The 23002-nt window shown below is 43.8% G+C and overlaps 2 protein-coding genes across 3 annotated transcripts; one reads left to right on the top strand and one right to left on the bottom strand.

Moving 5' to 3' along the window:
- Positions 1-229: 229 nt before the first annotated feature.
- On the bottom strand, positions 230-2316 carry LOC308108663 (blue-sensitive opsin-like). Its single transcript, XM_080461804.1, has 5 exons — positions 1850-2316; positions 1601-1769; positions 1347-1512; positions 986-1225; positions 230-755 (listed from the first exon to the last, which is right to left on the bottom strand). Exons 1-5 carry the CDS (start codon positions 2238-2240, stop codon positions 654-656), a joined length of 1068 nt encoding a protein of 355 aa, XP_080317930.1. The 5' UTR covers positions 2241-2316; the 3' UTR covers positions 230-653.
- A 6380-nt stretch (positions 2317-8696) lies between these two features.
- Positions 8697-22444, top strand: hcfc1a (host cell factor C1a). 2 transcript variants are annotated; one of them, XM_080461667.1, is made up of 28 exons: positions 8697-8919; positions 10060-10260; positions 10769-10917; positions 12495-12655; positions 12765-12973; positions 13209-13293; positions 13415-13521; positions 13614-13793; positions 13892-14131; positions 14268-14416; positions 14510-14695; positions 14784-15005; positions 15342-15446; positions 15542-15758; positions 15946-16082; positions 16182-16329; positions 16440-16660; positions 17294-18236; positions 18327-18472; positions 18594-18728; positions 18861-19068; positions 19260-19535; positions 19639-19745; positions 19835-19969; positions 20054-20239; positions 20346-20643; positions 20728-20791; positions 20881-22444. In XM_080461667.1, the coding sequence occupies exons 2-28, from the start codon at positions 10065-10067 to the stop codon at positions 20918-20920; spliced, it is 5250 nt and encodes a 1749-aa protein (XP_080317793.1). In that variant the 5' UTR covers positions 8697-8919; positions 10060-10064; the 3' UTR covers positions 20921-22444. The 2 variants fall into 2 exon arrangements, with proteins under 2 accessions (XP_080317793.1, XP_080317792.1); XM_080461666.1 differs by having other exon boundaries at positions 18324-18472.
- The last annotated feature ends 558 nt before the right edge of the window (positions 22445-23002 follow it).

Below are 23002 nucleotides of genomic sequence, written 5' to 3'. Positions count from 1 at the left end.
GACAGATTTCTGAGCATATTTCATTTATCGCCCCCCACAAAATGTCTGAAAAACGAAACATGAACACAAACAAAGAGGAACCTGTGTACCTGTTTAACGCCTGTGTCGCTACCAAACATTTGTTTTTGACATCAAACTTCTTTAAACAGGTTAATCCCACTTTCTTAAGAAGTAGCTCAGCTGGTCTTTCTCTGCTAATCTCGTTTGCAAAAACATTAGGGCTGATAATCTCCTTTAAAGAATGGTTTAATCCGCTCTAATGGTTTAGCTCAAGCTCCATGTTACCTCTCTGGCATTATGCCAGCTTCACCGATCTTAAACTGACACCACTAGTGTAATAGTGGAAGCCGCTCATGGTGGCTCTATCATTACAATGACCCGGTGAAGAGGACAATGTACATGAGGATTTCAGAGGAGACAAAAAAAAAATCATCCATGTACCACAAGACACCTTCTGAACATTTTTTATTTTTAATTTTTTTGAGTTTGCTTTGCAAAAAAGTGTAAATCACTCCCTATTGGAATAGCATCCAAATAACTACGCATTTCATTGCACAGAACATCATGTGTACATATTTACAAGGACAAAATGAGTTCGGTTACTCGTACAGCAGTTCCTTGAACAAACAGAAGAAATGACATATATATCCAGTCTAAGCGGGTCCAACTTTGGAGACTTCGGTAACCGACTGTGTTGATGACTCTTCATCCTCTCCGCCACTCATCCCCAGCATCTTCATCATGCATGACCGGAACTGAAAGACAAAAGGATGATCCTTGATATTCAAGAGCTGCTTCTAACCATTATCATCTGCTTTGTTTTTAGCACATGATTAAGAGTTGTTATTAAAAAGAAGTTTTCCTATATTTTGTGTTGTAGTAATTATCACCGGAGGAGCAACACTAAATGTGTTGGACACCAAAATGCTGAGGCATGATTGGTTAAACGCTGGCTTTTTGCGTTGCGTCAGGACATATAACTAACCTGTTTATTGAACACAACGTAGATAACCGGGTTGTAGACTGCGGAGGACTTGGAAAAAATAGACGGGATTGAAGCAAATCTCAGGTCGAATGGCTGCCCGCGGTTGTTGACGACCCAGAGAGCGAACGAAGCGTAGGGCACCCAGCACACCAGGAAGCCCATCACCATGACCACCACCATCCTGGTCACCTCCCTCTCCGCCTTCTGGGTGGAGGCAGATTCAGCTTGGGCCTTTGCCGCCTGTTGGGAACAAGAACCAAGCAGAATATCATGCCTTTTGCGTGTATCAGCTAATTTAATGTTATATGTCATCAGTCAAAATTACTGTTCATTTGTTTTGTTTTTCTCAATGCCGCCTCACCATCTTCAGCGTAATGAGCAGCTGGGTGTAGCAGAAAATAATGGTGGCGAGTGGAACAGCAAAGCAGAAGCAAAAGAGAAACATGACATAGGATTCATTGTTGAATTTGTTGTTGGTGGTGTACCAGTCTGGCCCACAGGAGCACTGCAGGCCTTCGGGGATGTATCTGCAGAGATCACAAGCAAACCGAGTCATCACTGAGGCTCTGCTGGCAAATGAGTGCAAAAGTATGTGTGATAGAAGTAAATACTGACCTGCTCCATCCGCAAAGTGGGGGAACCGAGGCAATCATTGCAAACACCCAGGTGAATGCACAACACCCCATGGCATGGTCAGGCTTGAAAATAAAGTTACCCATCGGCTTGCAGATGACCAGCCATCTTTCAAATGCTACCACGGCCAGAGACCACAGGCTCACCATACCTGAAACAATACAGATTAAACATCAGAGAACAACACAAACATCCAAGTTGGAAATAGCAGTCTCTCCAGATTCATCTTACCGCCGAGCGTTGCCACGAATCCTTCAATCTTGCATGCCAGGGGGCCGAAGATAAAGTATCTGGATGAAAATGAGCAGCAGGCAGTGAACGAACCCACCATAGACACGAGAAGGTTTGCCAGAGCCAAGTTCACCAGGATGTAGTTTAAGTGGGACCGAAGTTTCTTGTACTGGATGGTGCACGCAACAGTAAGCGCATTGATGAAAGTGCCCACGACAAATATAAAAAACATATACACGGCCATTGCGTAGAATGTGACTGAATTTGCTAGATGGTCCTGGGGTACTAGGAAAGGGCTGAGGGATGTCATGTTGTCCGTATCCAAAGGAATGGGGATCCAGAAATCCTCTGGGAGCTCGGTCATGCGGCCGTGCTTCATTTTGCTGAGCATTGAGAATCGGTCAAAATCAAATCTGAACTTTCATGCGCCCGACAGCTCTGTGTGTCCAGGTTGTGCTCAGTAGCATGGCATTAGAGAGAACTGGGAGTAAATTTATAGGCCTGTCTGACCCCAACATTTAATTAATTGACTGATTGACTAATTAATTAATTGATTTACTCAGCAAAATAAACTCCAAGCTTTGTTCTAGCAGATTAAATACGACAGGAAGCGATGTGGAATGGAATAATAAAACTTAAACCAATAAAGTCGACCACAATTCTGCTTGCAAACGTCACTGAGGTACGACTTCAGGTTGAAGGGGATGATCAACTGCACCCCCAGATGAACGCCTTCGAACAAAATGTAGATGTGCGTAAATTTTGTGCTCCTGTGAGGAAACTTCATTGTTCATTTTGAAGACTCTCACAACAAAAGAAGCTCACTTGACTCCATTATAGAGGAAAGGGCAGCTAATCCAATCACCAACACTATTAACACTGCTTATCACGTTCAGTCTGTCCTTGACCAACCTGCTTTCAGTTGGTATTAGGATGGATGATCTTTACCTTTGTTATCGTGTCTGGATCAAGCAGGGATTACCCACTCAGAGCAGGGTGTTTGCATTAGAATCCACATCAGTATCCTTCTTGTAGGTCATCATTTTGTGGATGGCCTCCTTGGGAGACACAGCAGGAAACGGATAAATATGAGATTAGTCAGAGTAGATCAGGACAGCCATTGTTATGTATGGTAAAAGCCTGACACCATCTCCAAGCAAATGGTTTTTTTTTCCCAAGCAAAATCTGAAAGGGGAAACAATTGGTTTATCTAGATGACTTAAAGTGGACATAAATTCACAATAAAAGCAGATACTTCATTCCCTTTGACACAAAGTCCTCAGTTAAGTAACCTGTCCTACATTCCTTGTTAATTTATGTTATTTTCTCCCGTTACTTTTATTTGTGATATGTCAAGCTGTTTATAAGCACTATGTGTTGAAATCTCTCCATGGCGTGTCACACTGTTGTTGGTCACAAAAAATATCAATAGACAGAATAATTTTCCAGAAGTTACAAAGTTATGGTGAAGTAAGTCTGTTTAATATTCACATTCCAGAGTTGAAAGGTAGAAGAAGACCAAGAGTAAATAGAAGGGAATTTTTACATTTTTGATAGTGTTTCTGAGTTTGAATGTTTATTATTGGTTAATGATATTCTTGGCATTTTAAGATTTCAATTTTAATTTATTTCTGTATTTGAGAGAGGGGCAACTAATCAATTAACTGGAGAGAAAATACAAGTAAATCATGAGAGTTACTCTCAGTTGGATAGCTTTCGTCTGTTATCTCTGTGGGGTTCCTGAAATTGAATGCCAGTAAGAAAATGGAGTTGTATATAGAAATGACATAAACAGGGCTGATTTGGTAGCAAGACGGGAGCGAGACCTGCTTTGATATCTGACTTAGTGACAGTGACAAAGAGAAGAAGATAGAAAACTCATAGCTGTAACGAGGAAGGTTGTGTTTGGTGTAATGAAATGAGGCAGATCATCCACTGTGACAGAGGGCAGCACAAAGACAAACACAAACTATATATACATTTAAAACCCACGCCAACCAATAGCACAAAACAAACAGCACAACAGAAGCCAATAAATTGAGTCACTTAAACTTTGTATATCTAATAGATTAGCATTTTTGAGTTTTCAAGTTTCAAGATTATGTTTTTTGGAATAGTTTTTATGTACAGGTTTTGACATTAATGCTGCTTCTATTTTTTACCCCCCCCCCCCCCAAAAAAAAGAAAATAGAAGAGAAGAGAAGCAAATTTTTATGCAGTATGTTAGCCCGCTCAAAATGTGCAGATTGATTTGCCACAGTTCTTCACAAATTCAGGCCTTTCCCTGTTTCTTCTTTCCTGTCTTTTTTTTTTTTTTTTTTTTCCAATGTGAAATTTAGAGACAAGGAAACTCAGTTTTTCCCTCACTGAATATAACCACTGATTTCATCCACGCTTCCTTCTTCCACTGTCGCACTTGCCCAGGTTGTCCCTGGATTCTTCACCAGGATGACGTCCTTGTGGCCACAATAAACTGTGAAGTTTGAAAAAAATGGCCGTGTCGTTGCTGTCATTGCTGAAAACGACTTACAGGATTATTGGGCTGTGACATTTCTTATTGTGAGAAAAACTTGTCTTCTTGTATCATTTTCCAGGGTTGATTGATCTTCTATAGTTTTATCAAACTCAGGGTGGAGCTCCTCCCAGCTGACTGGGGGCGATAGCAGAGTGCACCCTGGAGGATCAAACAGATGATGAATTATACTAACAATTAGATACAACAATCAACTACATATTCAGATAGAATCCCTAACACGGCGTATTAAAATGTTGACTGATAACTGCTGTTTATTATTGTTTATTATTGTGTCTCTTGAATGTGATGTGATTTGTGTGACGTTACCACATCTTTAAGCAAAGACTCAATACAGGTTCAAAGTCTGATTTCAATTTCTGGCACATTTGTTCATACTTTGAAATAATCATTATAGTATTTGAAATAATCTAACTGGTGTGACGGAGCCCATAAGAACAATGACAAAGCTTATTAAACAGGCTGATGTGCAGATCTGTTGTCGCAGACCACTGTGTGAAAATACTCCTTCTCAAAAACATCCTGTTGCCATAATCTATAATCCACATCACCTGTGAGACTTCACATCGTGATCTCTTTGGGATTTCAAAGTTACGTTTCTCCATCGCCTCCTAAGACTCTTACTGTCTGTAAAACCTATACTGGCAGCCAAGTGCAGTATTGAAGATGGAGGCGTTCGTCTGACCTCAACTGACCCCCAATACCTGCTACTCCACTTGCTCACACTACGTATATGACTGTTTCCGAAGATTAGAACGCCTTATTTTTTAGCCAACCTGATTGAAATCTGACCTTTACAATGTGATGAGGAACTCGTTCCAAATGTAAACATCGCTCCTGTCCAGCACAGAGACAGTGAGACTGAGTTCACATACACAAGGGATAGGGGAAGATGTTTATTTTTAAATATGAAAATAGCTCATTATATATAAAGTAGGTTTGAATAATTATGTGCATGTTCCAGAGGGTACCACAGTCTTATGGTCACAGGATGTGACCATAAGACTGTATAACTCCTGTTTATAAATGGAGTTGTATTTTTCAGTCAATATCATTATTTCTATAAATTTATCTGTCACCATTAAGCCTTGTACACGCTAATATTTAATATAGCTTATTTAATTTTCCTTCTGTCTTATTGATATTTTAACTTTTTATTCTATTTATTTCTCTTTGTTATGTTCTGTTATGTGTGAAGCATCACTGCAACGAATTAATTAATAAGGTTTTTGTATTGTATTGTATTGTATTGTATTGTATTGTATTCTATATGTTAACTTTTCTTTCATTCTCCTCATGGAAAGATCACTATTTTGTGAACTTTAACTGACACAAATAAAGTGTCCGGAAAAGTTCATGCCTCACTTTTTCATCTTTTTTTTTCATCTTTAATACTTATGCTCGTCACCATTTAGCCGTGTGCATATTACTATTTAATATTATTCATTCTATTTTTATTCTGCCTTATTGATATTTTAACTTGTATGTTATTTATTCTGTGTGTTCTATTCTGTATGGAGCAATGCTGCAAAAAATGTATCTCAGAGATTATTTAAGTATTTCTATTCTATTCTATTGTATTTACTGCACAACGTTCTGATTTGTGCAAATGTCAGGTGGACTAACTTCTCAATAAAACCTTTGTCCTTGCTCTCCCTGTCACTTGAGGTTAAGTAGGCGAGGGAGCAGGTTAACAACAGGAATGTGTTTGGTCATTGTGCCAGCACAGGAGATGGCATCCTCCTTTATCCCTTCTCTACTCTCAAGATGAATGTAATGACGTGCTTAGTGACTCTTCAATCTGTCTGACCGAGTCTTTCTTCACATAATCCTTTTTCCTGCATGAGAGGAGTGCCAACACGCTTCCACCATCTTACTTTTCCTCCTTTCTTCTGAAATTACAGCAATTTCAAGCGAACAATATCAAAATTGAAGCTATTCCCTGAAAAATGGAAAAGGTTAAACTTTTAGAGGGTCGTGTTCATTAAGATATAGAACATTTCCATATCACTCAATAAATCCATCCACAAGCTGTGAGAAAGAAAACATTGACTCTGATTAAACACTCAAAGTAAAGTGTGTTAAGGAAGTCTATTTGTTCTTTTTTTGTATTAGTTTGCTATTATCTTATTACTGTCGAAGGCACATCTGCAGGTTGGAGGCATTGTAAAGAGAGAAATGAGAGCAACGACTCAAAGGGAAATCAAAAAAACTAAATAAAACCTTGATTTAGTTCAGACCAGATTTACAATGATTGCTTTCTGTCGCACTACTTGTAGATTGTATACATCATCCCAACATTCTTGGAATTGACATGGAAGACAACATGTAAGTACGTGTTAATATTTAGAGTTCGCAGTAACATTTGCTGCTCCGAGATCTTGATATGTCAGGTTGAGAAAGTACACAGAAAAAATCATGCTAAGAATTGTTTGCTTTTGGTAAAAAGTGTGTTTGTATATTAGAGTTTTTTTTTTTTTTTTAATGTTTCTTAAGAAGTATGATAAATTCAAAGCATATTAGATTTTTGTGAAATGGAAAATATAGAGAGTGAAGGTGCAAAAAAAAACCTAAACTTTTTGACATTTTGATTATTCACCTCATCATCTACTCTGGAACATAAAAACGGACAACATCTGGAGTTGCTGTTCTGTTGATTTTATTTCAAAGATGACAAGCTCTCTTACTGTAATCAGACAAAATGGCTTTAAGTGAAAAGACACATCATTTAATTTTGCTCCTGTTTTGGTGGACTTTTCAGGGTAGGGTGTTTTGTACAGTTAATATCATGAGGTAAGCAAAAACTGTGAAGTAATCTTACATCATTCTCAGCATAGTGGGCTAACCATGAACCAAGGTAGCAGGTTCATTTGAAAATAAGGAATCTTGACTATTAAGTCTATAAGGGAGACTGTATGCCTGGAAATGGAATGTTTCCCCCAAAGCCAGTTTTAAAAAACTTGTGTTTTCATATATGTATTTAAGGGACTCTCTTCACATGTCACATGCCTGCAAATAACTCATTTGTTATAATCAGCAAACCACACAAAGTAAACCCGACTCAAGCCTGTCATCTACAGGAGAAAGTGTGTATTACACAAAAAATAAACACACTAACCAGAAAATCCTTAAAAGCCATAGTAACGGTCTTCAGTAATAAATAGCTCATCAAACAGCCTGAAACATCCCAGATTACTCTGAAAATACACTTGTTTTATGTTTTAGCAATCGGTGAGTATGCATTCACATTAGAAGTGAGTCAGTCATTAAAGAAAAAAAAGTTTATTTTTAAGTGTCCACAATACACACAATCAGCAGCGGGAGAAAGAATGGTTAAAGACAAAGATGAATTGGTCAGAAAGAAAAAAGTGTGCCAAGAGAATTACATGGAACATGGCTTCATTGAAGCAATGGACAAAATTACAGCTGAATTCATCTTTTGCAGTGAAAAACGGGCAAATCAAAGTTTGAAACTGCTGAAGTGACACCAAACACCCCGAGACAGTGTGTAACCCCAAAGAGTTGAGCCTCAGAGGAAAGAAAGTCATTACTACAGAATATAATAAAGAAACTGTCACATATAGTGTGATATGTGGCTGTGTTTGTTTTTAATTATACGGAGTGGTGGGGCCGCCTAAGTTCACATTTGGGAAAATGTGGGTTCCTCAAGACAAAGGTTGGGAAGATCTGTAGTGGAGGACTTGAACCTTACAAAGAAACCCTCGCTTGCCATCCCCACTTTATCTTATATCTATTTGTTTATTCCCGCCTCTTCATTTTAGTTTTTAGTTTTTCTAGATACTGAATTTATGAGCTTGCATTTTGTGACGCTTGTCTATTGCCTAGCAGAAACTGCAAATGCGTAGACTGTAAATTGCAATTTTTGTGTTTGTTTGTTTGTTTTTCTTTTTTTTCATTTTTTCCAAGTATTGCGGTATGATGCTGTTTGAATCGATGGGGGGCGCACCGCGCACTGAATATGGACGTGGGCGTGCCGACTGTCAGTTTGTGTTCGCGCTAAATCTGCAAATAGGCGCTCATACATTATTGTTGTCCATGTCTGTGTGGTGTGAAGTAGATTGCTGGAGGAAATAAATCAGCATAACCCAAAATATTAACAAAATACGAGGTTTGGGGCACGGATGTCGCCATCTTTAGTAAGGGACAATAACCCTATTGCTGTCACACAACTTGTTATAAATTACCCAAACTCGTGAAACGTTCACTTTGCGCAGATTTGTCGTGTCCGTGAAAGCACAGCCCTCCACGGAGCATCTTGTGTTGACTTAAAGCAGCAGGTGCCAACCTCTGTGTGGGTTTTTTTGTGGGGAACGGTTTGCGAGCGGGTCCCGGTCGCCATGTTAACTTTGGGTGACGCCAACTCTCTGCCATTTTCCTCCGCCTCTGGTTGTCAAGAAGATGGCAGCTTCCAGGCAGGCATGAGAGGAAATACTTCTTCACAAATCGAATGAATTTGGATTATTACCGCACGATCAGAGCACATACCCGTGTATTTGCAATCGCCGCATCGAAATAAGTAAGTGAATTGTCACAATTCGCGTGCCTTATCGTGTTTGTTATGTTTTGTTGTAGCAGACCGCCCGGCCATTTTTCTTGTGGGAGCTGTAGAAGTAGGCCGATAGTCGAAAAGATGGCTGCTTCCAGAGACGGCATGAAACATAACACTGTGTTTACATTGTTTAAGTCCTTTTAGCTGCGATTTCACACCGGTGTTCCAACTTCATTTGTGTCAGGTAGATTATGCATGCCAACGGAACCTAAAATCGGACTGAATTTAATTGTAAAATTTCGCGACGTTTTGACAGATGCCAGCAGTGATGCTAACGCTGTTAGCTTAAGCAAATTGGTGCTAAGCGGTTAGCCGGTAGCGCTAACCGAGCGCAGCTAACGCTATGATCAATTTAGCCGCTCAGAGGCGCCTTAAATCTTAGTTTATTCCAGTTACCTATATGATGAGAGCTATTGTGTGTTGTTTTGCGTACTCTTGCATTTGTTAAAACGCGCTTGAGATACTTCTTTAATGTAAGTTGTGCGTTAAAATTGGATGTGTAAAATGCTACGCTTGCTAGCTACAATATGGCGACTCCCAGAGCAGCATGAAAATAGCCGACCCCTTGCTACTGATTTTAACTGTTCATTAAGTCGGGGCTACAGTGTTGTGTGCGTTTACTTGGTTGGCCTCGTGCACTGTTAACAGATTTGCTTTTAGTGCAGCGTATTTTCGCGGCGGTGCACTGTACTGGCTAGCTTGTATTTTTCTTTTTCATTCGCTTCCGCCATTTTTCAGACGGGCAGCGGCGTTAGCGGGGGTTTGTTTGGCTGCAAGATGGCTGCTTCCATGGATTGAATTCAATGGCTACAAACAACCCAAACTAAGATGTGCGACGACTTCATGTGTTTTTCTCGCTGCCACAACGCCAAACGTACTCCGGAGATTAATACCGGGGAGTTGTTTGAGAGATCGGGCGCATACTGTAGAGTTGCTCGGAGGTGATTGTCAGACCGAGCTAGCCGCGTTAGCCGTTCAGCTGCCCTGGGCCGGACAAACACTGGCTGAAGTTAACTGCACTCCGCGGTCAAGATGCTGCTCTCAACTTTGTTTCACAATTCCCTAAACGCTTGTGTCCAAACGCTTCTTTCTTGTTTATTTGGGTAGAAGTCATGTCTGCTCCTGGCTCCGCGGTGTCTGGGACCACGGCGTCGGTTCTGCAGCCGAGATGGAAGCGGGTCCTCGGGTGGTCCGGTCCCGTCCCCCGGCCCAGACATGGACACAGAGCTGTGGCCATCAAGGAACTTATGGTTGTATTTGGCGGTGGAAACGAGGGCATTGTTGATGAGTTGCATGTCTACAACACAGGTAAGATTAACTTTGCATACGAGCCTTTGCTGTTTGTTGCGCACAGTGAGCCCAGTGTTGTTTCCCTTCACGAACCCACTTCGCTCAGATGTGCAGACGTGTTAAATCTGCACCTGAAATTGTAAACTTGAACATGTATTCGTGATGAGCAAAAACTAAGTAAAGGCCCCAGTAGGCCAAACGTCTCCGTGTCTGATTAAGTTTGGCCCCCTCTGCCGGGAAAAGGCTTTTAATGCATGTTAAAAAAGGCGGGCTGAAATAAAATGGATGATGCTGGTTGGTTTAAGCACATCCACTGCCCTAGTTTCCTGCACACAAACCAATAAGGACACAAGCAGACTAGGATAATGTTGTGTGTGTGTGTTTGTCTGAGGTCTGTCTTTAAATTAATTTATTAGTTCATAAACTAATCTTTCTAGGAGGGTCACAATCACCATCAAAGTTGTAATGTTTTGATTAAGCCGAGCTGCTCCGAAGGTAACCTCGTTGTCCATCTTTTCATTTCTAGCAACAAACCAGTGGTTTATTCCAGCCGTCCGTGGTGATATTCCTCCTGGCTGTGCTGCGTACGGTTTTGTCTGTGATGGCACACGGTTACTGGTGTTTGGAGGGATGGTGGAGTATGGAAAGTACAGCAATGATCTCTATGAATTACAGGTAATCTGTGTACAGAAAAAAGCAGCAATGCTTACGTGCTGTTTCACTCTGAGACGATTAGATTTCAACTAAGAATTTCAATAGATCCGTTTTTATTTTAATTATGTGCAAACATTTTCCAGTATTATTTAAAAATGGCCGGTATTGTAGCTCTTATATTGTTAAAAAAGAAAGCATTAATTTTTATTGATGTTTCACACAAAGTATGGCATTGTAAGTTGAACTACATGTTACATGTGTACATATTCAAGCTTTTCTTACTGCATCTGACATAACCTGCAAAAAGAAAGGACGTTAATTAATCCTTAATGTGTTCACAAAAAAAGGAAAAAATGAAGTGCTTGCTTAATGCTTCACTTAGAACAATCCATTGACGTTCAATTACTCTGTCCGCTGGTCCTCTGTCAATGAAATTCATTTTAGGGTAACAAGTATGCTGGTTTCATCAAATCTGCTAATTCCACGTGTGCTTGGATAGCTGCGGTCCCACCGCACGTTTTGTGCCGGGGCGGCACAGGTTTTTGTGTGGTCCCACCGAAAAAGCTGTGGATGGTACGGAAAAAAACGCGACCACGGGCTTCGATTTTTCACCCCTCTGTTGAAGCCCCTAGCACTGAGGAAGGGGTCTCAGAAGGAAGAGCGACAACGCAGCCGTCTGCTGATTGGTAGTGACGATCATCACTCTCGACTTGCCCACGAAATTTGAATATTTCATCGGCCGTTAACCCTCCCGTTGTTTACATGCGCCGTTTGCTCTTATGGGTGATTTTGTTAACACATTTTATTGAAATGTCGGCGCGCGACAAAACATTGCGGTCTTCCGACGAGGGGCAGACGCTCCTCTCAGTAACAGGACAGGAGGAGATTGAGCGTGAGCTGGACGCTGCTGTTTACAACGTGAAAGTTTATGCTGTGTCACAGAACGAGGCTCAAGGCTTTTACCCGGGACGGCCACGGTGCCGGCCGGCTACTTCCCCGTTCTTCACCCTGCACGTCCCCACGTAGTTCACAACCCTGTCTACATCTTAGCCGTACTTTCTGCGGTACTGCGCAGCAAAGTTGGGTCTGGGTGTGATTTGCCGTACCGTACCCTCGCGCCCCAGCACAGACTGTGTGGCAGGACCGCGGCTCAAGTGAGAGATGTTTGAAGGAGCAATGCATACTTGTGTAGCTTTTAAATGTTAAACGTTCTCATTGTTTGGCTATTGAGTTAGTTTCATTGTAAAATCTTTAGATCTTGAATAAAAAGGGAAGTGGTAAAGAGGTAATGTTACAAATCAGTTATAAAGTCAGTCTTGGCTAATGAGCAAAACCAGCATAACAAGTTTCCAAGTGTCTCCATTGTCCAATTAACAATTGTTTTATTTCTGACTACACTGTGCAGTAGATGCGTCCAACTCTTAAATCATGTCAGGCAGAGCAGAGATTAATTCCTTGAAAGTGTTGTTCAAGTCACATTTATTGGTGGAGCATCCTCTTCTTTCAACAAGACTGGCTCAGTGACAATCTACATGTGCATTTGAGTTGCTGGACACAGCTCCAGCTGCAGGCTAATCGAGAGGTGGTTTCTGATTCAGGCAAGCAGATGGGAATGGAAGAAGTTAAAAGCGAAAAACCCGAAGAATGGCCCCCCTCCTTGTCCTCGCCTCGGCCACAGCTTTTCGCTTGTTGGCAACAAATGCTACCTGTTTGGTGGATTAGCCAATGACAGTGAAGACCCAAAAAACAACATTCCCAGGTACAGTTTTCTTCTTGAATAGCCTGCAGAGCTTTCTGGTGATCAACTGCGTGCACTTCAACAACAGTGTGTAACTATACTTTGACTTTTGTTTTGTTTTTTTTCTCAGATACCTGAACGATCTTTACACACTGGAGCTTCGTGCGGGATCCAGTGTGGTCGGATGGGATATTCCAATAACATACGGAGTTCTGCCTCCTCCTCGTGAGAGCCACACAGCAGTGGTATATACAGAAAAGACGAGCAGGAAATCTCGCTTGATAATCTATGGAGGAATGAGTGGCTGTCGCCTTGGAGATTTATGGACGCTTGATATTGGTAAGTTTGTAAAATGAAATTGTAAATGCCCTGTTTATGTTCCCTGAGTAAAGAGAGATATTTAAATTCAGTCACAAAGACAATTGAACAATTGGCCTCACTTTCAGGGACTTGAACATTTCACTGCAGTGTGTTATTCTGTGTCACAAAGTGCTTTGATTTGTTTGGTTGCTTTCAAGAATTCCTCATTTTGTTTTGTCTTATAAATCACCCTGCTGCTTTTCTTTGTTTCCAGACTCCTTGACATGGAATAAACCATCAGTAAGCGGCACAGCACCCCTTCCACGAAGTCTCCACTCTGCCACCACCATCACAAACAAGTACGACAATTTCTGCCCATCTCAAAGAGCACAACCAGTTTCCATTTTCATTTTAGTAGCATGTCTCTATAGACAAACTGTTTATGAGGGTGTCAATGTCATGTTTTTTTTCTTGGTGCAGGATGTATGTTTTTGGGGGATGGGTTCCATTGGTAATGGACGATGTCAAAGTGGCCACACATGAGAAAGAGTGGAAATGCACAAACACTCTCGCCTGCCTAAATCTTGGTTTGTTCATCATATTATTATCAAAGGTTTCCCTTAAGAAACAATCAAGTGAAATAGTTAATACCAGTACTGATTGTATGTTGCTTGTCTAGACTCCATGTGTTGGGAAACCGTGTTGATGGATACTCTGGAAGACAACATCCCGAGGGCCCGCGCCGGCCACTGTGCTGTAGCCATCAATTCTAGACTCTACGTTTGGAGCGGTCGTGATGGTTATCGTAAAGCTTGGAACAACCAAGTCTGTTGTAAAGACCTCTGGTACCTGGAAACCGGTGAGGTGTTGCTGTTACATGAGCTACATTGTTGTTTTGGGTATTTAAGTTCATACTTTTGTTAAAATGTTTTGTTTTTTATGTTTTTTAATCCTCAGAGCGCCCACATGCGCCAGCCAGGGTCCAGCTAGTCCGTGCCAACACGAACTCTCTGGAGGTGAGCTGGGGTGCCGTCTCCACAGCTGACACCTACTTGTTGCAGCTGCAGAAGTACGACATCCCTGCAACTCCAGCTGCCTCACCAGCCATGAGCGCAACCCCATCGCAGCCACTTAACTCTCCAAAGAGCCCTGCACTGGCTGCTGCAGCAACGTCTGCTCAGAGCTTACCACAGACAGGTAATACACAATAACCAATCATTCCAACTTTCTATATTGACTGTTTCTTAATGAGAAAGCTCAACATTTGTAAATGCCCAATAATTATTTAGAGCCAATACTGAAAATATTCATTTTGCTTCCTGTGTTTTTACAGCTGTTTTAAAGGTTGCAGCCCAGCAGTCGGCAACAGGAGCATCCATTGTCACAGTTCGACCCAGCCAGCCAGGAAAATCCCCCGTCACTGTGACATCCCTTCCTCCGGGTGTTCGAATGGTAGTGCCTGCCCAAACCACCCAAGGATCGGTACGTGCTCTTCTGCAAAGCTTTTCATTTTGATAACGGTTAACTCAAAGTAAAACAATTGTGCTCAACAAAATTTTATTCTGCGGTTTGCAGCCAATTGGAAGCAGCCCTCAGATGAGTGGCATGGCAGCTTTAGCTGCTGCAGCTGCAGCAACACAGAAAATCCCACCCCCAACCTCTGCGGGCACTTTACTCAACGTTCCTGCAGGTGCCACCATCCTCAAAACCGTAGCAGTTTCCCCTGGAACAGCCACAGTGAAGGTGGCTTCTCCAGTCATGGTATGCACTCAGGAATTGTCATTGTTTCCAACAGTGTGTACATTCTGGCAGTCACAAGTCAGTTGCTGAGATACTTCTGTGCTTGTAGGTCAGTAACCCGGCCACCCGCATGTTGAAGACGGCTGCAGCTCAGGTGGGCACAGCAACGGCCTCTTCTCCCACCACCACCAGACCCATCATCACTGTGCACAAGTCTGGTGCCGTCACAGTTGCTCAGCAGGCCCAGGTGGTCACCACTGTGGTGGGTGGAGTCACCAAGACTATAACGCTGGTCAAGAGCCCCCTCACCATGGGTGGCAGTGGAACTCTGGTAAGAAAACACAAATTCTGTAGCACAATGTAATACTGAAACACTTCACCGAGAGCACTTCCACACTGTCAGTCATACCATGATGACACATTTCTTCTGTGCACTTGCTGTGTGTTTTTGTTTGTGCGTACTGTGTTTAGTCACAATATAGTGACATGAGTCAGTTTGAGTCATTTGGGGGGGGGTGTTAAAGTGACTGATGTTAGTGATCTGCATGACTGTTTCAGTTGGGGCTAGAATGATGAAGTTCAGTGGCCCGTCGTCCCACTGACCTCCCTGTGCTGTCTGATGCTTTCTGGTGACTTGTGAACTTGTGTCTCTCTCCTATGTCTGCAGATCTCCAACCTTGGCAAGATGATGTCTGTGGTACAAACCAAGCCAGTGCAGACATCAGCTGTCACAGGCCAGGCTTCCAGTAACCCTCTCACACAGCTCATACAGGTCAGCTATCTGCATGAGTGCAGGACAAAAAACAGGAGACAGGTGCCAGGTGTCTTTCTCCAAATGGATCGCATAACATGTACCTCTCTCCTCAGACAAAGGGTCCTCTCCCTGCCGGAACAATCCTGAAGCTGGTCACTTCTGCTGACGGCAAGCCCACGACCATCATCACCACCTCGCAGGCAGGAGGTGCAGGCAACAAGCCCACTATCCTCAACATCAGTGGCGTCTCTCCGGCCACCACTAAACAGGGCACCACCATCATTAAGACCATCCCGATGTCCGCCATCATGTCCCAACCTGGAGCTACAGGTATAACCCCATTAAAGTTTACACTGACAGAACCATTAATCTGAACAGGGTGCAAGTTGTGTACCTTAAGACATTTAAAAAAAAAAATAAAGCTTAAGTATATTCATATGACGTAATATGTGTTTTCAGTCAACGTAATCGGATGAATGTTGACTTTTAAGTATGCAAACTTATTTGGTACTTGCAGGTGTGACAAGCAGTGCAGGCATGAAAACACCCATTACAATCCTTACCACAAAAGTAATGACCACTGGAACTCCTGGTAAAATCATCACTGCAATGCCAAAACTCGCCACTGCAGCCGGCCAGCAGGGACTCACACAGGTAATCTGGCCAAACGATGATCTCTTTGCACGTGCTTTTCTTTTTTCTGCCCAGTTATTGTTCACTTGAAGAAGCTAAACCTGGCTCCTCTGTCTGTAGGTGGTCTTGAAGGGTGCTCCTGGGCAGCCCGGCACGATTCTGCGCACTGTGCCCATGAGCACAGTAGGCGGTGTTCGTCTTGTTACACCAGTGACTGTGTCTGCTGTGAAGCCCACTGTCACCACTCTGGTTGTTAAGGGAACTACCGGTGAGGACCAATACTATGATTTGTTTGATAACTTATTATTGGATTACACAGAATTGGCACTTTGTGCATTGTCCTCTTTTTTTCATTTTTTGATGCCCGTTTCCTTCCAGGCGTCACCACTCTTGGCACAGTCACCGGTACAGTCTCCACAAGCTTGGCAGGAGGCGCCGTAGACAGCTCCAATGCCTCGCTGGTTACTCCCATTACCACACTGGGAACCATTGCTACCTTGTCCAGCCAGGTCATCAGCCCATCTGCCATAACTGTGTCCGCTGCCCAGACAAGTCTGACTTCTGCCTCTACACTGCCCACTTCCACAATTACAGTGCAGGTAGGGTGCAATGGCTGCATTACTCATCAGACTGAATCATCTTCATCAGGTCACAAAGTAGTCACAGTAGTTCATTGTAATCTTTTATAGTTCAATATAGATTTAGTACAAAATCATTTCAAAGTGAGGCTGGCCAATAAATTACAATGGAAGAAACTACTAATATCTCAAAGATCTTTGCCTTGTGCCACAGGATTATTCACTCAGAATATCAAGCTCACTTACAAAGTCAAGATCTTTTTACTTGTCCTTTTTCTATCACATGATGTAGTTGCTCACTCTAGCATTTGGAGCCAATGCGATGACAAAGCACCAGACACTGACACGTAAACACAATCACGGAAACTTCAACCTACTCTGGCAAGAAACCATATTGGAATTTCAGAAAAAGAGTTTGCAAAATAATTGGGTGCTACAGAGACCACATCATTTTAAGTGTCGTTTTATTTTTGTATCTCATTTTTTACTGTGTTGTAACTTCAGACAAATGCTACAAATTTTAAATGTTGCTGCTGGAAACTACCAAGGAGCAACAGCAATTACCACAAAACGATTTCGGGGTAGCTTGTGTAATTCCCGTTTTTGAATATTTAGCAAGTCTTCAGGAAATCTGAGATTGTTTTCTTTTTTCAGAACCAGCCCACACAAGTGACTCTGATCACGACTCCCAGTGGTGTTGAGGCTCAACCAGTGCAGGACCTGCCTGTTTCCATCCTGGCTTCACCAACGTCTGAGCAGCCCAGCTCCACTGAGGCTGGTGCAACAGGAGAAGGCTCAGGAACAGTAACCCTGGTCTGCTCCAACCCGCCGTGCGAGACTCATGAGACAGGAACTACCAACACCGCCACCACCTCGTCCGCCACCATGGGAGCTGGACAGGTGTGCTCCAACCCGCCATGCGAGACTCATGAGACAGGAACCACCAACACCGCCACCACCTCCTCCGCTGCGATGGGCGCTGGGAAAGTGTGTTCAAACCCTCCATGCGAGACCCATGAAACAGGAACCACCAACACAGCCACAACCGCATCTTCCAACATGTCTGCCCTTCGCATGTGCTCCAACCCGCCGTGCGAGACTCATGAAACAGGGACAACGAACACAGCCACCACAGTGTCGTCCAATACACAAGGTGGACAGCCGTTGTGCTCTAACCCACCCTGTGAGACCCACGTAACGGGCACCACCAATACAGCCACCCAAGCTTCATCGAACATGAACACAGGCCAAACGGGTACCGTGCAGAGTGGGAGCTCCAACCCAACCTGTGAAACTCATGAGACGGGGACCACCAACACTCCGTCTACAGCCACCTCCAGCATGGGAGGCGATCAGACCAGCACAGCAACGGGCACGGTCCAGAGGGTTTGCTCCAACCCTCCCTGTGAAACTCACGAGACGGGGACCACCAACACTCCGTCCACAGCCACCTCCAATATGGGAGGAGATCAGACCAGCACAGCAACGGGCACGGTCCAGAGGGTTTGCTCCAACCCTCCCTGTGAAACACATGAGACTGGGACCACCAACACAGCCACCACTGCCAGCTGCAGCATGGAGACGGGGGAAGACACAGGTATGTAAACAGGCTGCCCGCCCTGGTACACAAGTCTTGTATTTTCATACCACTGGTTGCAAACTTAATGTGTTTGTGTCCCCTCAGCAGCCCAGCAGACAGAAGAAGGAGCAGAAGGCACCAGCAGCACAGAAGTGGCCTCAACAACTGCAGCTGCTGGCCTGGCTACCACCACCCAGGGCAGGGCCATTACTACTGTCACTCAGTCGACGCCAGCCCCAGGACCCTCTGTACCTGTAAGTGTACCTCGCCGTTTCTTTTTCAATTAGTTGCTCTTCATGTTTGGATTTGATGATAAGAGGAGGATAGTATATTTTGTTATGATGCAATTTTTATTTTTTTTTAATCTCCCTGCAGTTGATCTCCTCGATCACAGAGGGAGTGAGCACTGCCGCCAGCTCCACAGAGGAACCCATGCAAACCGATGAAGCGGCGTCGGCAGAAGCTGCTCCAACAGCGGAGGGTGCTACTGCCATGGAAACACAAGCAGAGGTAAAGACTGTAAAATGTCACACAGTCATTTGCTGCCTTAAATGTGGAATATTCATGCTGGCATGAAGTTAGTTGTTTTGGTTTGTTTTTTGTTGTTTAATTCATTGGAGGTGCTCTGATGTGTACTTCCAGGGAGAAGCAACAGCAGCGGCAGCCTTAAATCTGCCATCAGAGCTCATGTCTGAAGGCCAGGGCGCCACACTAATGGTGACGGGGCTGTCAGACGAGGAGCTGGCCGTGACCGCAGCAGCAGAGGCAGCTGCTCAGGCGGCGGCCACAGAAGAAGCTCAGGCCCTGGCTATACAGGCTGTCCTCCAGGCAGCACAGCAAGCCGTAATGAGTGAGTGGAAGCAGTTTTATATAGACTTGATGTCATTCTTATCAAGGTTTTGTTTATCCATGGAAAGTGCTTGGTCTTTTTTTCTCTCTCTCTCTCTCTCTCTCTCTCTCTCTCTCTCTCTCTCTCTCTATAAATTTGTTCTTTTAAGGCTTGCATCATGTTTCCCTTTTAAAAGTGAGCTCTGTTCACAGATGAGGGTGATGCTGCTGGAGAGAGCCAGCAAACCACAAGCATCCCCATCATGCTGACCCAGCAGGAGCTGGCTGCACTAGTCCAACAGCAGCAGCAGCTGCAGGAGGCTCAAGCCGCAGCCCAGCAGGCCGCCGTGGACACAAGCCTGCCCACCGAAGGCCTCGCGCCTGCCGACAGCCTCAACGACCCCTCTGTCGAGAGCAACGGACACAACGAAATGGCTGCTTCAGTCACCAGCGCAGTGGCATCTCTCCTGCCACGCACCACTGCTGAGAGTGAGTCTCTTTGCTAGATCTATTTAGGGTTCGTTTGTTTTCTTCGCTTTGTTGTGTTGCGCATCAGATTGACCGTTTTTGTGTTGCTCTTTCCATCACACAGCACTCGCTCCATCAAGTACTTTTGCACCCTCTGTATCTGTGGCCAGTCCGGCCAAGCTGCAAGCAGCAGCTGCACTAGCGGAGGTCGCCAATGGCATCGAGGGAGAGGTGAGTCCCTCGAGGAATACAGCTCATTCTGTTGCTTTGGAATGAAAAATATTTTGACACAATGGTGTGTATGTGTGTTTTTCATACAGAAACGAGCTCCTCAGCCAACTCCTGTGAAGCCTGTTGTAAAAAAAGAGAACCAATGGTTTGACGTTGGAATAGTTAAAGTGACAAATATGGTTGTCACCCACTTCTTCGTGCCCACAGATGATTCTCAAGGAGATGTAAGTGTCTCTCACCCGGGGGGGAGGGGTGCTTTCATGGCTTTCAGTATATCTCATCAGCCATTTTTTTTTATTATTGGATAGGATGACTCTGGTAATATGCCAGACTACAGCCAGATGAAGAAAATGGAGTTGCAGCCTGGAACCGCATACAAGTTCCGTGTGGCTGGAATCAATGCCTGCGGGCGTGGAGCTTTCTCAGAGATTTCTGCGTTCAAGACCTGCCTACCAGGCTTCCCGGGGGCACCTTGCGCCATCAAAATCAGCAAGGTGAGCACACCTTGTGATACTTTTCCCTTCAACAGACGTGCTGAACGTCATGGTGTGAGCCATGGTTTTGTACTCTGATTAACATCTGTACACTGTCCCTCTTCAGAGTCCAGATGGTGCACACCTGACCTGGGAGCCGCCCTCGGTGACGTCGGGGAAGATCATCGAGTACTCTGTGTACTTGGCAATTCAGAGCAACCAGACAGCGGAAGCCAAGGCCTCCACCCCGGCCCAGCTCGCCTTCATGCGCGTGTACTGTGGACCCAATCCCTCGTGCTTGGTGCAGTCGACCAGCCTCTCCAACGCTCACATCGACTACACCACCAAGCCTGCCATCATCTTCCGCATCGCCGCCCGCAACGAGAAGGGCTACGGTCCTGCCACCCAAGTCCGATGGCTACAAGGTGACCACACACATTCGCAAATGGTCAAAGAAAGTAAAGTTCCTAGATAAGTAGATATCGTCTAACCATCTCTCTGCATTGTAGAGTCTGGCAAAGATGCAGCGTCTGCGAAACCGGCCCCCAAAAGACCCGGCACCTCTCCTGATACGTAAGTACAGTGTTAGTGTGTCTTAATGTTCATGTCGGCTTAATGTAAACAGCCGCATGTGATACTCACTCTGGTTTTCCCACTTGCAGTAAGACTACTGGTCCAAAGAAAGCAAGGACGGACCAGTGAGGTTGCCCAGAGACCCCTCCCAGTCTTTTGCCCCCTTTTCCACTCGCTGTCCTTTTTATCAGGAAGACTGATCTTCACCCTCTTCTCCACCTCCTCATCCTCATCCTAATCTCATCCTCCACCTACCCCAACGTCTCAGATCAAGACAGCAATGGAGGCAGAACAACAGTATGAAGCCGAGATGAAAGTCGATCCGAGATGTTTCTGTAGATAAACCCTCCTCTTCCTCGTTCTGTTGGTCGTACTATTTTTAGAGCAACACAAACCTAGAAGCACATTATCTTTTTCAACCACATACCCTCTCCATCCTTTTAACATCTATTTTTGGCTTGTTTCAGTAGTTGGAACAGTATAGAGAAGCATTTACATCTTTCACAAACTGGGAACCAGCCTGAGCGCTATGTTACCTTTTTGTTTTGTTTTTTGTCTGTTATGTGAATTCTGGGGCGATGTAGAGAGAGACTACATAAATTGATGTACAGTGTTTGAAAAAGGCTGCGTAGGCATGCGATGAGAGGAAAAATCGGTATGGAAACAAATAAAGCACTTGTCCTCCACAAGTGAGGACATCCTTTTTTTTTTTTTTCTTTTTTTTTTTTCTCTCCCCCGTCTTTTTTTTTTTTTTTTTCTCAAACTAATTTGCCCCATCAAGAACCAAGTCTGTACAGTCATCGTATTGGACTCCAGTCTCCTGGTAATGTCATCACTGTGCACGCTTTTTACCCCACGACGAGGACTGGTGGCCGACACGTGGAAGTGGAAGAAGAAAACAAATAATTGGAGGAGAAAATGGCAGCGGAAGAGAGTTTTGTAGAGAATGAATGACGGACTTTGCTAGGACTGTGACTTGCAGCACACATTAAAAGAAAAAAAATCTTGCAAAAGCTTCCCAAAAAATTAGCAAAAGCAATGACGCAGAAGAACTTTTGTGTAGTTTATTTTTGTATTTTTTAAGCAGTTTCTTTTTTCTCCTGTGTGTATGTTGCGTGCATTTTTAAAAGGCATCACTTTTTTTAACTTGTTCACCCCCCCCCTCCCCTCCCCTCCATAGTTTGTGTTCGTGGGAAGATGGGTGGCTGTGTTAAGGTTGCCACTATATTTTTAAAAAAGAAAACTTTCATTCAGTTGGTTGTATGTTGTTACCAGACGTTCACGAAAGAGAGAGACTTTTGTAATTGTTCCAAGTAGAACCACAGAGGTTATAGGACTGAAGGGAACTTTGAAGTGGACCCAGGGAGAGGAGAGTTTTTACTTTACTGTTTACTGCTCAATGCTTGTGTTGCTTCGTTTGCCAAACGTGGACTGTTTCACGGGGTAATAAGGAAAAAAGAAAACAACAACCTAACATCAGCTCTTCCCCCCCCACCATTCAGCATCCCGATCAGTTGTACACTTTTTATGCTTATGAATGTGGTGTCTCACCTCTTCTTTAATTTTTAGAATGGCAAATTATATTAGTAGACCCCCCCGCCCCCAATTGATGTATGTGAAACCATTTAATAAATTCAATTTTTTTTTTCTTTTCACGGCTCTGTATTTCAGACTACAGATGGTGTGCAAGCTGACTGTGACATGTCGACCCGTATGTCTTTGAATGAGGGTGTCTGGGGAAGAAAGCTTACATAGCCGGAGTGTACTCACTTGTAAATTAGTTCCTTCATAGAGCAAGAATAAAACAAAACAACAAAGACGACATCTTGGCCTTTTATATAATTACCTGTAACAAACAGTTTTTACATGTTGGTCATCGCTTGATTGCCTTTTGTGTCTTTACTTATAAAAGAAACAAATATATATATAAATATATATAGTCTCCCTGATTGTTCTAATTTGCTTCTGTCAAGCGGATTCACTGTAGGAGTCTGAATCACTGCTAGGTTCATTACAGTACAAACTTGTACAGGGAGGCCTCTGACTGGACACGAGTGTATATCTACTTTGTAAGGGCGGATTCATTTGTGGTGGTAACGGCCAGGAAGAGCAAGAGCCGAGGTTTTCCCCCCACCCGCCGCCTTTTTCTGTGGCTCGTGACCTCGGCCACCCCCCGTTTGTGACTTCTCCCGATTTCTTTCCAGGGGGGAA

This window comes from Lipophrys pholis (assembly GCF_963383615.2).
Source record: "Lipophrys pholis genome assembly, chromosome: 4".
NCBI lineage: Eukaryota > Metazoa > Chordata > Actinopteri > Blenniiformes > Blenniidae > Lipophrys > Lipophrys pholis.
This window is presented reverse-complemented; position numbering and strand designations above follow the sequence as displayed.

Excerpts from the sequence above, each read along its gene's own strand:
- LOC308108663 (XM_080461804.1), bottom strand. The coding sequence starts at position 2,240 with ATGCTCAGCAAAATGAAGCACGGCCGCATGACCGAGCTCCCAGAGGAT. Across the intron at positions 1,513-1,600 it reads CCACTTTGCGGATGGAGCAG|ATACATCCCCGAAGGCCTGC; the intron begins GTCAGTATTTAC and ends TGATCTCTGCAG. Across the intron at positions 1,226-1,346 it reads TGCTCATTACGCTGAAGATG|GCGGCAAAGGCCCAAGCTGA; the intron begins GTGAGGCGGCAT and ends TGTTCCCAACAG.
- hcfc1a (XM_080461666.1), top strand. The coding sequence starts at position 10,065 with ATGTCTGCTCCTGGCTCCGCGGTGTCTGGGACCACGGCGTCGGTTCTG. Across the intron at positions 10,261-10,768 it reads GTTGCATGTCTACAACACAG|CAACAAACCAGTGGTTTATT; the intron begins GTAAGATTAACT and ends TTTCATTTCTAG. Across the intron at positions 12,656-12,764 it reads CCAAAAAACAACATTCCCAG|ATACCTGAACGATCTTTACA; the intron begins GTACAGTTTTCT and ends TTTTTTTCTCAG.